Source organism: Octodon degus, unplaced genomic scaffold (assembly GCF_000260255.1).
Source record: "Octodon degus isolate 3935 unplaced genomic scaffold, OctDeg1.0 scaffold00039, whole genome shotgun sequence".
Taxonomy (NCBI): domain Eukaryota; kingdom Metazoa; phylum Chordata; class Mammalia; order Rodentia; family Octodontidae; genus Octodon; species Octodon degus.
The window spans coordinates 12,056,329-12,071,884 of NW_004524615.1; the positions used below are offsets into that span (position 1 = coordinate 12,056,329).

General features: G+C 35.2%; 1 protein-coding gene across 2 annotated transcripts in view; it reads right to left on the reverse strand.

Moving 5' to 3' along the window:
- Pcca (propionyl-CoA carboxylase alpha subunit) overlaps positions 1–15,556 on the reverse strand; it is a 512,764-nt gene that overhangs the window by 418,137 nt on the left and 79,071 nt on the right. For both annotated transcript variants that reach the window (XM_004631187.2, XM_004631185.2), the window contains exons 5-6: positions 7,347–7,460; positions 5,595–5,648 (exon numbers count right to left, since the gene is read on the reverse strand). In XM_004631187.2, coding sequence (XP_004631244.1) covers positions 5,595–5,648; positions 7,347–7,460 — 168 coding nt within the window. The remainder of the gene's footprint in view (positions 1–5,594; positions 5,649–7,346; positions 7,461–15,556) is intronic.

The window sequence follows — 15,556 nt, forward strand, 5'->3', positions numbered from 1 at the left end:
ACAAAGTGAGCTCAAGACCAGTGTAAATTGCACAATGAAACCCTGTCCCAAAAAGACAAGAAAAAAAAGAAAAGAAAAGAAAGAAAGAAAAGGATATATAGATACTATAATTGCTAGGAAAGAAAATACGAATAATTGGGGGGAACCCAGTAGATAAATTAAATGTAACTTCAAAAACTATTAAAATAATCCAAAAAAAGGAAAAACAGATGGCAAAAAAGCAAAGACAAAGAGAAAATTTATAACAAAATGGTAGGCATAAATCAAACACATTAATTACTGTAACAAACCCAACTGAAGTTTAACTGAGCATGGTGGTGCATGCCTGTAATCCCATCACTTACAAGACTGAAGCAGGTGGATTACTCCAAGTTCAAGGCTAGCATTAGCTACACAGTGAGCTGAAGCCCATCCTGAACTACATAGTGAGATCCTGCTTCAGAAGAAAGAAAAGAGAGAAGAGAGGAGAAGAGAAAAGAAGAGAAGAATGATAGTGTTTATACAATTACAAATATACTAAAAGTCATCTGATCTGTATACTTTGTTTGGTTTTGGAACCAGAAATTGAGCTCAGGACCTTGCCAGGCATACGATGTGCTGCTGAGCTATATCGCCGGTCCTGATCTGTATATTTTTAAAAGATAAGAATTATGGTGCACGAATTAAATCCATTATTTTAGGCCATTCAGATAGCTCAATGGACTAAAGCACCTGCTTAGGCAGAGCGCAGTGGCCAGGGTTCGACCCCTGGCATGCAGTGCCATGCCGGCCCCGCCCCCAGAGTGCACTGAACCAGCAAGTTAGACGGGGGATGGTGGCACTATGAGTCCGATCTACATAGTGAGACCCTGTAGACCCTGTAGACCCTGTACTAAATACACACACAAAAAAAAAAAAAAATCTGTTATTTTAAAAAATAATCTAAGTCAAAAAAATCTAAATAGAATGAGCAATACAATTTTAAAATACAAACTAAAAAAATGATTTTTAAAACTGTAACCTGAATACAGTACCTCCTAGCTATAAGAAATACATTTCCATCAGAAAGTCATATGGAGAAATGCACATTAGGCAAAGAGTAAGCAGGAAACATGAAGCAAATTGCTCAAGATCACACAACTACTTGGTGGCAGAGCAACAATTTTAACTTTCAGACTCAAAACTATGCTAGTAAACTGCAAGGGGGCAGCAGAGAGAGGAGTGGGAAAGCCTGAGAATGTAACTTGAAAACTATTTAATCTCAGGCAAAGGGGGGAAAAAAATCCCAACATGGGGGGGCGAGGAATTGATACTATCCAAGTTCCTTGTCTGATTCAATTGACATCGTTGTGTCCAAGCATTTTTTAAACTACAGCACCACGTGTACAGTAGTATTATATCACACTATTAATCTCAGAAGGAAAAAAAAATCTGGACTCCAAAATACAAATGAAAACTATAAGATTAATTTCTCAACAACATTAATTTTAACACTCTCACTCCCCTAAGAACTATTTTGGTTGCCCCTTCACATCTAATAAACAAATATTATCACCACCTATAATGACTAAAGTGACTCTGCCTAGCAATGACAGACTCCTTGCTAGAGTCTTCATAGATGCTGTTTCTAATCTTTACAACAACCCTGTAGGGTAGCTGTCATTCTCATTTTCCAGATGAAAAACTGAGCCATTTCCAAACTCTGCTACAAAAAAAAAAAAAAAAAAAAAAAAATTCACAATAAATGTTTTTTTCAAGTATATCTTTTCAGATAATATTCTCAAAAGAGGCATTTCTGAGACAAACAATATATATTTTATTTGAACATATGTTTACACTGTCTTACACTGTCTTAAATTGTTATAGATACTAGCAAAATTAGGGGACAGAAACAATTTATCTCCCCAGAACACAACTGTTTCCCTATACTCTTGCCTAGACTAAATGTCATAGTCATTTAAACATATTTTAGTTAATCCACTGGACCAAAAAATTAAATTTCATTATTGCTTCTACAGTAGTTAGTTACACTCCTCATCCACCTACAAGCTTTCTAAGAAAAGAAGATAGAAAGAGTACCATGACCAAATCTCAACTGCTTGCCAAATTTCCTTTTCTATACCTCCAATTCTAAATATCCTAAAATTATACACATGCACACGTATTTTCAAATACACCAAACATCAATTATTAAATGTGATATATAAATGTGTTGTAAGGCTAAGTACTATAACATAATGTTGAGTTGGGCTTAAGTAATACATGACCTTTAAAAAAAAAAAACTACATAAAAGAAGTAGAAAGAATATGAAATCTCTGTAAACCTATATCTCTTTTTACCAGAAGCTGGTTTTACCAAAGCTTTTTTGTAAACTCCAAAAGAATTTTCCTAATCCTAACAATCCTTATATCCTTCCATTGCTAGTCGTTTCCTCTTCAGAATAACAGAATCCCAAAGGAGAAATACAGAATGGAACGCACTTTGCAAATACAATCTGTTTGCTCAACACATTAAAAATTGTTATTCTTCATGAGTTATTCACAGCTTTGCTTTCTCCATGAATTATTCACACAATAAGACATGATTTAGGGCCAGAAAAATGGATTAAATTGCCAGCAAGCAGGTGCAGGGGACAGGGGTTCAATCCCTGGCCTGCCATGCCGGCCTCGCCCCCAGGGTGTGCTGAGACAGCAATTGAGACTGGGCGTGGTGGTGCACACCTGTAATCCCAGCACTTGGAAGGTTGTAAACAGGAGAATAACTATGAGTCCGATCTAGTAGTGAGACCCTGAACACTCTGTAGACCCTTCCCTAAAATAAAAAAAAATTATGTACAATGGGGATCAGATGTAATACAGTCCTATTTTGCATAAATTCAATATATTTTATTCACCTTAATAGAGCTTAGTTATATTTAGCTACATTTTTAAGTTTATTTTAGTTATATTTATATTTTTACATTTGGAGGAATCTGGCTTATATATATTTCAAAGCATATTTATAGCAACTATTCTGAAAAATAAGGACATTGTAGTTATAAATAATAGAGACATGTCAATAAATTACAAGTAGATTTTTCTACAAACTATACAACCTTTCTATGACAAAAACTATAATCACAAATTAATGAAAAAAATCCATATTTGATTAAATTTCAAACATAAAATACAACATGACAGTAAATGAACTCCACAGTAACAAATTAACAGTGCAAAGATTTTTAAATCTTTTGTGAGCCTTCCTCACTCATTTACTACCAGCATGGCAATTGACTCAGGTTAGAATAAAAACTATCATAGCTGGCTACCAGTCACAATGTTTATGCTGCATAATGAAACCTGTATGCAACTTCACTTGTTATTTTTATGGAATTAACAAACCAGGACCAGATAGTCTAAAAACAACATCATAAATACTATACTCTGATGGGAAAGTATTTAATGTCAAGGAAGTTATATCCTAAACAACAGTCTTGCCCTGATACACACAGAAACCGAGGGCTACTTAATCAGAAGCTGCACTGTATTTTCATTATAAGCAAAAAGACAGCACTACTGCCTTCTAATTATAATCCAGTCTTGTTTATGACAGGAAGAAAGTTTTCTTGTACACTGAAACCTTTCAAATGTTTCATCTAATAGCACTTACTTAATCCACAAATAATTATGGAGCTTAGTGTACAGAAATCATTGACTAGATAGACAATGTGGAAATAAAGACCAATAAAACTGAGGCTCTTATAAACTACAGTAGCAATTTTAAGATAATATAGACAGTGTTATACAAAATAAATGTTTAAAAGTCCTCTCAAAGTCAAAGGGAAAAATATTATATTTCACGAAAAGATATGAAAAATTCCATCAATAGAACAGATGACAGGTCCCTTTAAGTAGGCAGGGTAAGGCACGAGAGGGCAGGTGTGGCCAGCGAGGGAGCTAAGGTGAACAAAAGCGTGTCACAGGAAAAACCCAGCCGTGAGGTGAGGATTGCAGAGGCATACCACTGGCAAAGGGAAACGGAAGAGACAACATGAGAACTCGGAGACTGGGCAGAAGTGAAGTGGCCATACATTCTACACTCCATTCTCTAATGTAAAAACCCAAATTACCAGCATTTTCCTCTTCTGCATTTGTAAAGAATTGAACTTCTCTGACAATATTTTCTCCCCTGAACTGAAATCACTTGCTGACTTACTTTTCACAATCTGCCTGTGCCCTCCTCTGGGGCAGAACTCATATACAATTCATTTTTGTAGCCTCAAAAGCCTTGGACTAGATGTCAACAGTTAAGCTTTTTTTTTTTTTTTTTTTTAACAGTTAAGCTTTTTAAAGTTACTGAATAAATACATTAATGAATATGCTACCCACATCATTTAAATTTCCTGGGACTTGGGTATTCATCTATACCAGGAATTACCGAACTTTTTTTTATAAAAGTCTATAAGCCTATGTATTTTAGGTTTGACAAGCCAGTGTCTATTACAACTACTCAACTCTTATGGTTACACGGCAAAAGCTGTCAAAGACAACATACAAATCAATGGGTATGGCTGTTTCAATAAAACTTTATTTACAAAAAAATAGGCTATACTGTATTTGTCCCATGGGTATAGTTTGCCAACATGTCATTTATACAAGCTTAAATTTTGTATATTATAAATATTTAAATAAGTATTGTATTCAACTCATTTTTATGGCAGAATTTCAGCCAGAATTCCAAACAAAATTAAAAAAGACAAGTACACATGAGAAAAAGTGGTAAAACTGGGTATTTGGACACTTCAGTAACTTCTTGATAGAAGCCAGATAGCCCTTTAGGCCTTGCCCTAATTTATACAGCTTGTTAACACAGACAACTAGAATTCTGTGGTCTTAATAATTGTCCTACATTAAATTTATAGATTTTTTAAGTGGAAATCTCATTTAGAAAATGATTACATTTATAAATGTTGAATCCATAGAACAAAATACAAGTTACCAAGGGAGGGTATATAACATAGTCAAATAATATATTAAGATATATCTGACATGACTGATCCAATCACCAAAAAATTTACAATCAAAATAATATTTTACACCTAAAAACTAAAGTTTAAATATCACCTTAAAAGTAGTTAGTAAATACACCTGGAAAACAATTTTAATAGCAAGTACAAATGAATTTATCTAATTAGGATAGTGATATTAGAATAGTCAGACCACGAGAAAAAAATTTTTCCTTAAACAGAGTCAGTAAGATTTGATCTTAAATGCCACATACTGCAATTTAAAAAGGGGGAAAAATAGACTCTTACTTCTGACTTCATATTCATGCTACTGGCATAATTAAAGCACTATAATAAGAAGTCACTGACTTCTCTGACGTATTTATATTTTAAAATCTGTTTTCTTTAATTTTAAAAAACAAAGACCATGCACTATGTAACAGACTAGACATAATGGCAATTTTACAAATTTTCCATTTTTAAAGTTACATTTCAAATCAGGACATGGGTTCCAGAATAAGAAAATCTTCACTTTTCACAATTTTCAAAGAATTGCTGGCTCACTTCAAACATTATAATTCATCAGTATTGACATTTACAATAGCCATGCCACTATAATTACAAACTTACCAAACACCTGGCAAATTCTTTGTTTTCTGAAAGGAATCCATAACCCGGGTGTACCTTAAAAATGAGAAAACAAAGCTCTTTGACATATTGAAAAACCTATACAAGCAACATATATAGTACATTAATGTGATTTTTTTCCCCTCAAGTGTCCTTGAATAAACTTACTTCTCTCACATACTGATAGGTCTGACTCATATTTCTGAATGCAAAATGAAATTCCTCCTCTGTCCTAGCTGTAATCAGAGCCATACATCTTCCTGCCCTGTTGCATTTGTTTACATGATTCAACACAAACTCCCCTTACTTTTTCTAAGGCTTCGCCAAGTTTAGAGAATTTTACAATGGCTGATACATAACAGAATGTTTACAAGATCACTTGGCAAAATAAAATACCTAAAAATGCCACTTTCCAAATCCAAGCTACTAAGCCAGCTTAACCCATTTTATTCCTGAAGGCATGCCACTAGCCAAGGAGCCTTTTCTATCAAGCTAAATTAAAGCAGAAGTTTGGGTTTACCTTGTTCTGTACTCTGAATTTTTAAAATGTATTCTATAACTTTATGTTCCCCCACAAGCCATACTACTACCATGTAAATTCTACCATCCTGTTTTAATCAAGTAATTTTTTTTACCTATTACATGAGTGAAACATAAATTTAGCCACTCTAATATCAATCAGTATTGAATAGATTTTTAGTAAAGCAATTATGCTAAAAGGAAAACCAAATTTCTGAAGGAGCCAATATCATAACCTAGAAACAGCTACATAGCAGAGATTTTTAAATGCTAAACTGAGCTTTCTGAACGTGGTACAGAATAATTTAAGCTACTGCATCAGAGAAAAAGTTTCATTCAACCAATTTCACTTCATGTAAACATTCAACTAAAATTTACATTTTGACAAGCTATAGTTAAAAGGTGGAGAGTTTTATTTTAATTAACTGTGCTAATAAACTATAAATAATATCATAGGTTCATGAATTCAGATATATTTAAACATGTATCTTGCTAAACCACTTCTTTCAGAGAAACATGAACACTAATTGAGGCACTCCAGGCTAATTGCTAGTGCTGGCTGCTTCCATCTAGTTTTAGAGATAACTCTGCATAGTTTTTAATATTATATATAATTTTTCTGATACTAAAAAAAAATGTTGCTATATCTGATACTAGAAACCAGTTTTTCCTTGGATTCAATTTTACTCAAACAAAATTAAAAGTAAATAAAATAACTGATTTATCAATGGAAGCTATGGACATTTTTTGACATTAATAAACTGAAATAATTACTAAGTGCATGATTTTTATTTCTGGAAATATAACTGGGCATACATAATTTTTAAATGTTTAAAATGAAATTAAAGCAGGTTTGGGGGGTTTTTTTTGGATCCTGCTTGTCACAGAGATTTTTTTTGTTGTTGTTTTTAATGTTCTTATTATACTGAAAGGGTTAATACTCAAAACTAATTGGAATTTCTTTTTTCCTAGCAAATTTGGAAATGAACTGAAACTGCTCCCTGGTGTGAAAGCTGAATCCAGCAGCCACCTGCAGGATCAGCAACCAACACTGCCAGATGCTACAAAGCCTTTGATTTCCAGTAGCGAATTCGGCCACATTTAACTCATGTGACATGAACTAACTGCAACAGCATTTTCAATCATTCTCTCTTATTTTTTTTTTTTTTATACAAACTTTAGCTTTCTGCTCACTACATATGAAACAGCTGCGTAGATAGGTTCATTCAGACTCACAGCTTGGGCCCTGGTTTTCTTAATGGCTTCCATGATGGCATCCATGTTGAGGTAGCTTTTACTGGTGGGAGCTGGGCCAACACAGACGGCCTCATCCGCCATTTTCACGTGAACCTGAAGAGACAAATCCCTGCGTTAACAGATGCGCCCAGCAAAAAGAATGACTGTGATCCAAAAATATACACAAAATTGCAAATCTAATTATTTCACATATCATTTGCAGAGTCAGATTTCTTTCTGAATATATACTAAAAAACAATGTAGCAAAGACTCAGGGACATACTACCCATAATTTAATTTATTACAAACCTAATCTATCATCTAAACAAACATTTTCATAATACTACCTACTTAAGTAAAATCACAGCAAACAAGTTTAGCTTCTTATTCTGTTCATCTATGCATAATTCTGATATCAAAACCTACCTTGTTACATGTAGCCAGGGTAGCCCAATATTTTTAATAACAAGCACTCAGTCCCAGTTCTAAGCAAGCTCCCCAGGAAGTTGGGATAATTAGAGGGACTGAATGGAGAGATGCAATGAGTGTCCCTGCACAGCATCAGGTCAGCACCAGGCACAAATTAAAGCCTAGGACTAAAGAGTTCAATATCACAACACATGAACCAGAAAATCTTGAGAACCATTTAAATATTCTCACATTTGATCCTTGTCTGTTTTGCCTTTATTCCTAAAAGAAGTGATATGTGTATTAAGTTTTAAATCTATTCAGAATTCAGAAATGTATACCCTATTTTTAAGAATACTCCCTCTATAATATTTTAAATCTATTTTTGCTAAAGAGATGCTAGATAGGTACTTGATACGAAAAAGAGTAAACTGCTTAATCCTAAAAGAAATCTATTATTTCATAATTGCACATTTATGAACTATATTTTCCTAACTATATTTTTCCAGTTTAGGGAACTCACAATCATATAATTATTTTATGAGAAAAATGTATAAAGCTGAAGTTTCCCCTACTAGGAGAAAAAAATCATAGGTGGCAAATATTTCTGAATATTTGTAAATTACAGTTTTACTACTGGGTTAATATTTTAAAACAACTTTGTTTTAAATGACATCTAAAAAGATTAACATAGGGCCGGGGAGATAGCTCAATGGAATAAATGCTTGCCCAGGAAACACAAGGTCCTGAGTTTGATCCCTGGTACCTCAAAAAAAAAAAAAAAAAAAGAGATTAACATAGTATTTTAGAAAACTCAAATTTTTCAATTATTTTAAAATTAAGTTAAAAAATTACATTGTATTCTGAAGGTAAAGGATTTACAGATCAGTATCTTAATATAAAATACTCAAATACAAACACTCTTTAATTTCTTTAATATCAATTGTAAGAAAAGGCACCCATGCTTGCAAAAGGGTTTTTAAATATTCCTATTGGCTGGTGAGATAACTCAGCAGACTAAATGCCTGTTTAGGAAAGCGCAGGGACCTCAATTTAATCCCTGGCACTTCATGTGCACCGGCCCTGCCCCCGAGCATGCTGAACTGGCCATCTAGTCCAGGTGCAGTGGCACATGCCTATAATCCCCGTGCTGGTCAGGCTGAAAACAGGAGGATCACTAGGAGTCCAAGATGCATAGTGAGACCTTTTACCAAATACATTAAATAAATAAATAAATAAATATTCCTGTTTTAGGCAAGGCTCTCTCTTCCTGGTTATCTATGTGCGTGCGTGTGTGTGTGTGTGTGTGTGTGTGTATGTGTGTTTATTTTACGGAAAGGTCTACAAGGTGTTCAGGGTCTCACTACTAGGTCGGTGTTCTGCCTGTTACCGCCTCCCAAGAGCTGAGATTACAGGCGTGCGCCACCATGCCCAGTCTCAATCGCTGTCTCTGCATGCCCAGGGGGCAGGGACAGCAGGGCAGGCGTGGGGATTGAAACCCCGGTCCCTGTTCCTGTTTACAGGCACTTTAATCTGCTGAGCTATTTGGCTGGCCCTCTTCCTGGTTATCTTGCCTAGCTTATTCCCAACCTCAAATTTCTCTTCTGGGGGCCGGGAAGATGGCTCAGTAGAGTAAGCACTTCCCTGGCAAGCACAAGGGCCTGAGCTCAATCCCCAGGTTCCACCAAAAAAAAAAATTTCTCTTCTGCCCTCAGACCAAATGACCCCTCCTCTAGTGCCTGTTGCCCATTTCCAACGCTATTACTATCTATTTTGTTGTTGTTGTTACAGTTGTACTTTTTTTTCCCAAAAAATAAAAGAAATTCAATACTTACTAATTCTCTTAAAAAACTCATTACTAGATAAGGATCAAATCTTTACTTCAAGTCCATCCTTTTATTTACTGTATTTGCCTCAATGCCATCTATTACTAAAGATAAGCTTTTACCAGTGGGACTTTCCCAAGTACTTCAGATTTGGATTAATCTCCTTTAATCTGGACTCCATTAGAATGTAGCACAAATTTTGGCATTTAATCCACATTCTACCCAGCAATCTCAATTAAACTGCTTTACAGACTAAGTTATGATTTATATACTCTCCTCTACCAGATCCTAAGGATACAGAATAAGTCTTAAATGTTTTTTATCATCACATGCTTGCAGTACATAATGATTACATTCCTAACACACCTTCCTTGTTCATCCCCTCTTTTTCTCCTTATTTTTTGATCCTTTCTCATTTGAGAAAGATCTATCTCCCTATTTCCTATTCTCTATCTTTTATTTTGCTTTTTATTTATATTTTGGGTTTCTCATAAGGGAGACCATGTGATATTTAAGCTTGTTTTTCTGATTCATTTCACTTAATACTATAGTTTCAAGGTGCATCCCTTTTCCTACAAATGATTAAAGTTCAACACCACTGGCCATTACAAAAATGCAAATTAAAATAACAATGAGATTTCATCTTATCCCAGAAAAAACATCTATCATCAAGAAACCAAATAAGGGGGCTGGTGAGATGGCTCAGTGGTCTAGGGCACCTACTCAGAGCAAGACTGGCAGAGCACAGGGACCGCGGTTCAATCCCCGGGCACCACATGCTGGCCAGCCCCACCCCCTGGTGGGCTGAGCTGGCCACATACACACATACACACACACACACACACACACACACACACACACACATAAATAAATAAATAAATAAACTTTTTAAAAAAGAAAAAGAAACCAAATAATAAATACTGGCAGAGATGGAGGTGGGGTTCCTACATTGTTAGTGAGAATGTATACTAGCCACAACTACTATGGAAATCAGTATAAAGATTCCTCAAAAAACTGAACCTAGAAATTTCCATTTGCTAACTATTCCCCTTCTAGGTATCTTCCAGAAGAATGAAAGACATCATATTACAGTGATTCACGCATATCTATGTTTATGGCAGCACAATTTATGCTAGCTAAATATTGGAGGCAGGCTATATGCCCATCAACAGATTAATGGATAAAGAAAACCAGTACTATTCTGCCTTCAGTTCTTTTTCTTTTAAATCTCCCCAGCATAGTGTTATGCACTAAAACTCAATAACTCACAGATACAGTGTGGTAATAGTAACTTTCACTTTAAATATTAAAGCCACTGTGTGAGTTTCAAAAAACTGCAACAAACCTTGTCTTTACAAGTAATAATCTATAACCAATTGGAGTTTTCTCAATCTTAGCAATGTATGTGGCAACTGATAGTTGTATGAAGGAAAGAAATTAAATGAATACATATCATCAAGTTAAAGGACGAAGGACTCCTAATAGAATATGGGCTTTTAATTCCAGTTTTTACAGTTTTGTAATAGTACTGCAAACATAATTTTTCAGTCTTTGTTTTATAATAGACATTTTTCCTATATTATCACACTCTTTATAAACAAACCAAGAACTAGCCAGAGCCTAATATATCAAATGTTTAATATTGCTACAATAAACATTCAAAAAATTATGTATAAAAAGCGGATCAAAACCACCGAAGAGCAGGGGGGAGGGCAGGGAGATGGCTCAGTGGAATAAGTGCTTCCCTGGCAAGCACAAGGGTCTGAGTTCAATCCCCAGTTCCTCCAAAAAGAAAAGAAAAGAAAACTACCGAAGAGCTTTACAAAGAAAGTCAAAATACAAACTGCTTCTGTAGAGGACTTGGTTCTTTATTTTCATTGCTCCAAAAGCAGTATTATTATTTGATGGAAAGGTGTATTCAGATCTCAACAAACCCCACATTCTACGCAAGATCAGAACTCACAACTATCTTGGGCAAGATCACTCATACAGAAAACCACACTCCTCAGCCACCTTAGTTCTTAATGAGACACTTATGAATCAATCTAAAGAGGATACTTTAAAACACTTCACAGGGGCTGGAGAGATGGCTCGGTGGTCTAAAGCACCTACTTGGAACAAGCTCGGCAAAGCACAGGGACCGTGGTTCGATCCCCCAGCACCACATGCCGGCCAGCCGCGCCCCCTGGTGGGCTGAGCTGGCCACACACACACACACTAAATAAATGTAAAAAAAAAAAAAAAAAAAAAAAACACTTCACAACCTAGACTATATAGTGAAACCTGTCTCACAAAAAAAAAAAAAAAAAAAAAAACTCAGATTGTTTTGTTATCATTGTACCAAATATGTGAAGTGTTTTCTTTGGCCTATTCAAAATAAACTATATAGAAGCAGCACAAACAACTGTTCTAAAGAATTAACAACATTGCCCAAGCTGACTAGATGTACTCGTGTTTCAGAAATCTCAATATTCTGAAAAATATAAATTCCTTTTTATATATTTCAATAGTAATAATTTAAACTGAGATAAATTAATCAGTAGGATTTGCCATTTCAAAAAGTATATTTTAGGCAATTATAAGTATAGCAATCTTCATGAACATTTACATTCTCAAAAACTGAGATTTGAAACCAAATTGTTAGTTTCTCCTCAAGCATGTACAAATTCATATCAGTTTTTATTCTTTAGAGGAAAATTACTTGCATAAGCCTATTACTTTCCAAATAATGAACTTGTCTGTGAATCAGATTTGGACTTTCCCAGTGAATGATCCCACCAGCTGTCTCTTTCACAAATTCCTCATTGTTTCTAGGATGGTAGTTTTCAGGATCCCAAGAGAACGCCTCCCCATTTTCCATTGAAATTTTGGCTTAGCTTAAATTAGAAGTCAGGAACTTTTAAAGTTTTGCATTTTTTAAAACAAGACAGGCATCATATAGATTTTTACTTTCATTTATAAACCAAGAACAGTAACATAATTTTCTAAAATGAAATTTGAATTTTTTAAGACTAACATGAAAAACATCAATAAACCCTTAGGGGAAAGATGAATCTGGCGTGAAAAAGCACATATCATGTCTAAGTTATTGCAACCACAAAAGGAACCTAACCAAGCCTAACATATATTATCATTCCTATATTCATGTATCTCAATGCTATCATTCTCATAGTATCCATTTTTCCTGATACTGCGGCATTCCTAGTCATTCCAAAACCTGCTTTTCTAACCTTAGGTTGCCCCGCCTGCTATTACACAATATTTTCACTGGGTTCCCAAAAGACTGGAAGACCCTGGATTTTCAGTCTATGGTTTGTTAGTTTCTACAGTTTGGAAGTTTCAGACAATGCCAAAAGCTCAGCTAAATCAGCTGCCCAAATGTCCCCTCTCTCCTGAAAGTTTCGAGCAGTCTACAATTAGCTCCCTGGAAGCAGCAAACACAGTCAAGGAGTTCAAGAAGCTTCCTTTAGCAAAACGGCTAGGAGACAAAAGTCTGAAGTCATCAAAAGTATCTGTCAGTGCTTTTATTTTCTCTTCAAAAATATTCTTCCTTTTCTCCATTTTCTCAAAAATAATATTCTCTATAATTGAGGACAAGGTGAGTACTTTAAAGGAGCTCTAAAAATAATTTTGATTTCTGTCTCACACCTAATAATTAATTACTTAAATAAAGATACTATGTCGGTGGTAAATCTGTAGCATGTGTGCCCCTGCAGGCGACCTGTACCCCGGAAAGCTCTAAAAGGCTCACCATCAATGTGGTGCTGAATGTATCATTCCCTGAATTCTTCTGCAGTCTATGACCTGGCCTGGCTAGCAGAAACAAAGTCCTTCTTTGGGGACTTAGCCTAGAGAGCTATAAGAACACACTCAGAAAATCAGGGCAAAGGCATAAGGATTGAAACAAAGAAAGGTGCCTCTTTTCTTACCTTGCTCTGACTCAAAGCTTCATGTAAGATAGAGAATAAGAGTCTCAAAATGGGAAAACACATGAACCAGGGGAGACGAAGCTACTTGCTGAGTGTGGCCACCTTCTATGGTACCACCTCTTCCAGAGACTGATGCACTAGTCATCAGCTGACCAGCATCAGAGGAAGGACCAAGCACATACTGACTTCGGGACACTTCCTAGCTCTACTAAAGGACAAAAGCACAGGAAGGTTCATTTCTGCTCTGTAGGAAGGCTCATTTCACCTTGCAAAGTTTCAGGATGAATTAGTCCTTTAATTTTTAGAAACAGATTTGTGATAGAAGGTCTCAAAAGAGGAGTAAAAAGATATCCTACCTGGCAGCAGCAAGGGGCAAGGGGAAGAAAGTAAACTGTTTAATAAAGGGCCACTGGATGCTTGTTCTTATTTCAAAATCTAACTTTTCTCCAAATCCAAATGTCTAGCTGGCTTAGCAAAGAGTACTTGGTATGGCTGTCAGCATGCTTCCTTTGTGTAAAAAGAGTAAATGACTACATTCAAATTAAAAGAAACATCTGAACAACACAAAGTAGAAAAACTCTACCTTATTAGAAATGGCAGCTGACTCTCTGACCAAAAAAAAAAAAAAAGAAGAACTAGTCAAGTTTTCTTTTTTTAGTTTGATCTTTGTCTGGTTTGTTGATGCCAGGTTCCAGAAATGAGTCTGAAAACACTCCTTCCCTTTCAATTTCTTTGATGAGTGTGGGATGTGTTGGTGATACATCATCCTTAAAGCTTTTGTAGAATTCAGCAGTGAATCCATCAGGTTGTGGACTTTTTTTAGTTGATAAGGTTTTTTATTACTGCCACAATTTAATTGCTTTTTATTAGATTGTTCAATATTTTAATGTCTTCTTGGTTTAGTTTTGTATTTTGTATCAGTCTGGGACTCTGCCCATTCCTTTAAGTTTTCCAAATTTGTTGGAATATACTTTTTCACAGCAGTTACTATCTTCTGGATTTTGATTGTGTCAGTTGTGATTTTGCCTTTTTTTATACTGCAGTGAAGTGAGTCTCTGCTCTCTCTCTCAGTGAGTCAGACTGAGGCTTTGTGTACTTTACTTTTTTCAAAGAACCAGCTCTTTGATTCACTGATTCTTTGTACTATTTATTTAGTTTCATTATATGAAATAAATCAGACATACAAGCTTGAATACCATGGGAACCTCTCATTTGAGTAAGGCAAAGTACAAATGAAGAGCAAAATAAAGACTGATAGAAAGAAACAAGGAGCTAGAGCTTTTGTAAATGGATCCAGCAAATAAGGGCAAAGGGAGCGGAAGAGAAAGTAAAAAGATTTAGATGTGTCACTTACATGTACCAAATACCCACAATGAACACAGACATTATATGTCCTAATATGAACTAAAATAGGAAAGAGGAGGAGGAGAAAGACAGAAAGGAGGGGAAAGAAGAAGGGGTAAGGAGAGGGGTAGAAGAATGAAAATAGGGAAAGGGGATTTAGAGAAGGAGAGAGGGAGGGAAGTGGGAAGGGGATTAAGAAGGAATCTAGCTGTGTTACGTACACATACCTACTCCCAAAGGTGAATGTAAACTTCATGTATTACAAACACATACTAAAAAAATTTAAAATTTGAAAAATAAGATCAATGCATATGTAGTTAGGTAAGTAAAATGAGGAGTAAAGTGATCTGTAATCTAATATAACCAGTGCCATTAACAAAAGAAAAAATCTGACTATAAGAGTATATGAAAGGGAGGATGAAGGAAGAGATTGTAGTAATGCTTCTATAATCCTCAGAATGCCACAGATTTCCAGCAAAGCACTCCAAGCTGGGGGAAGACCTGGGACATATTCTTCCTCAGGTCTCTAGTAAGAAACCAATCCTGCTAACAACTTGATCTTGGACTTTGATACTACAGAGCTGTAATATAATAAATTTCTACTGTTTTTTTTTTCTTTTCAAAGTTTTATTGATAAACATATAGCAATGAGACAGTTTCAAATCAAATCGAAAGTACAGTTTCAACAAATAATACACTGCAT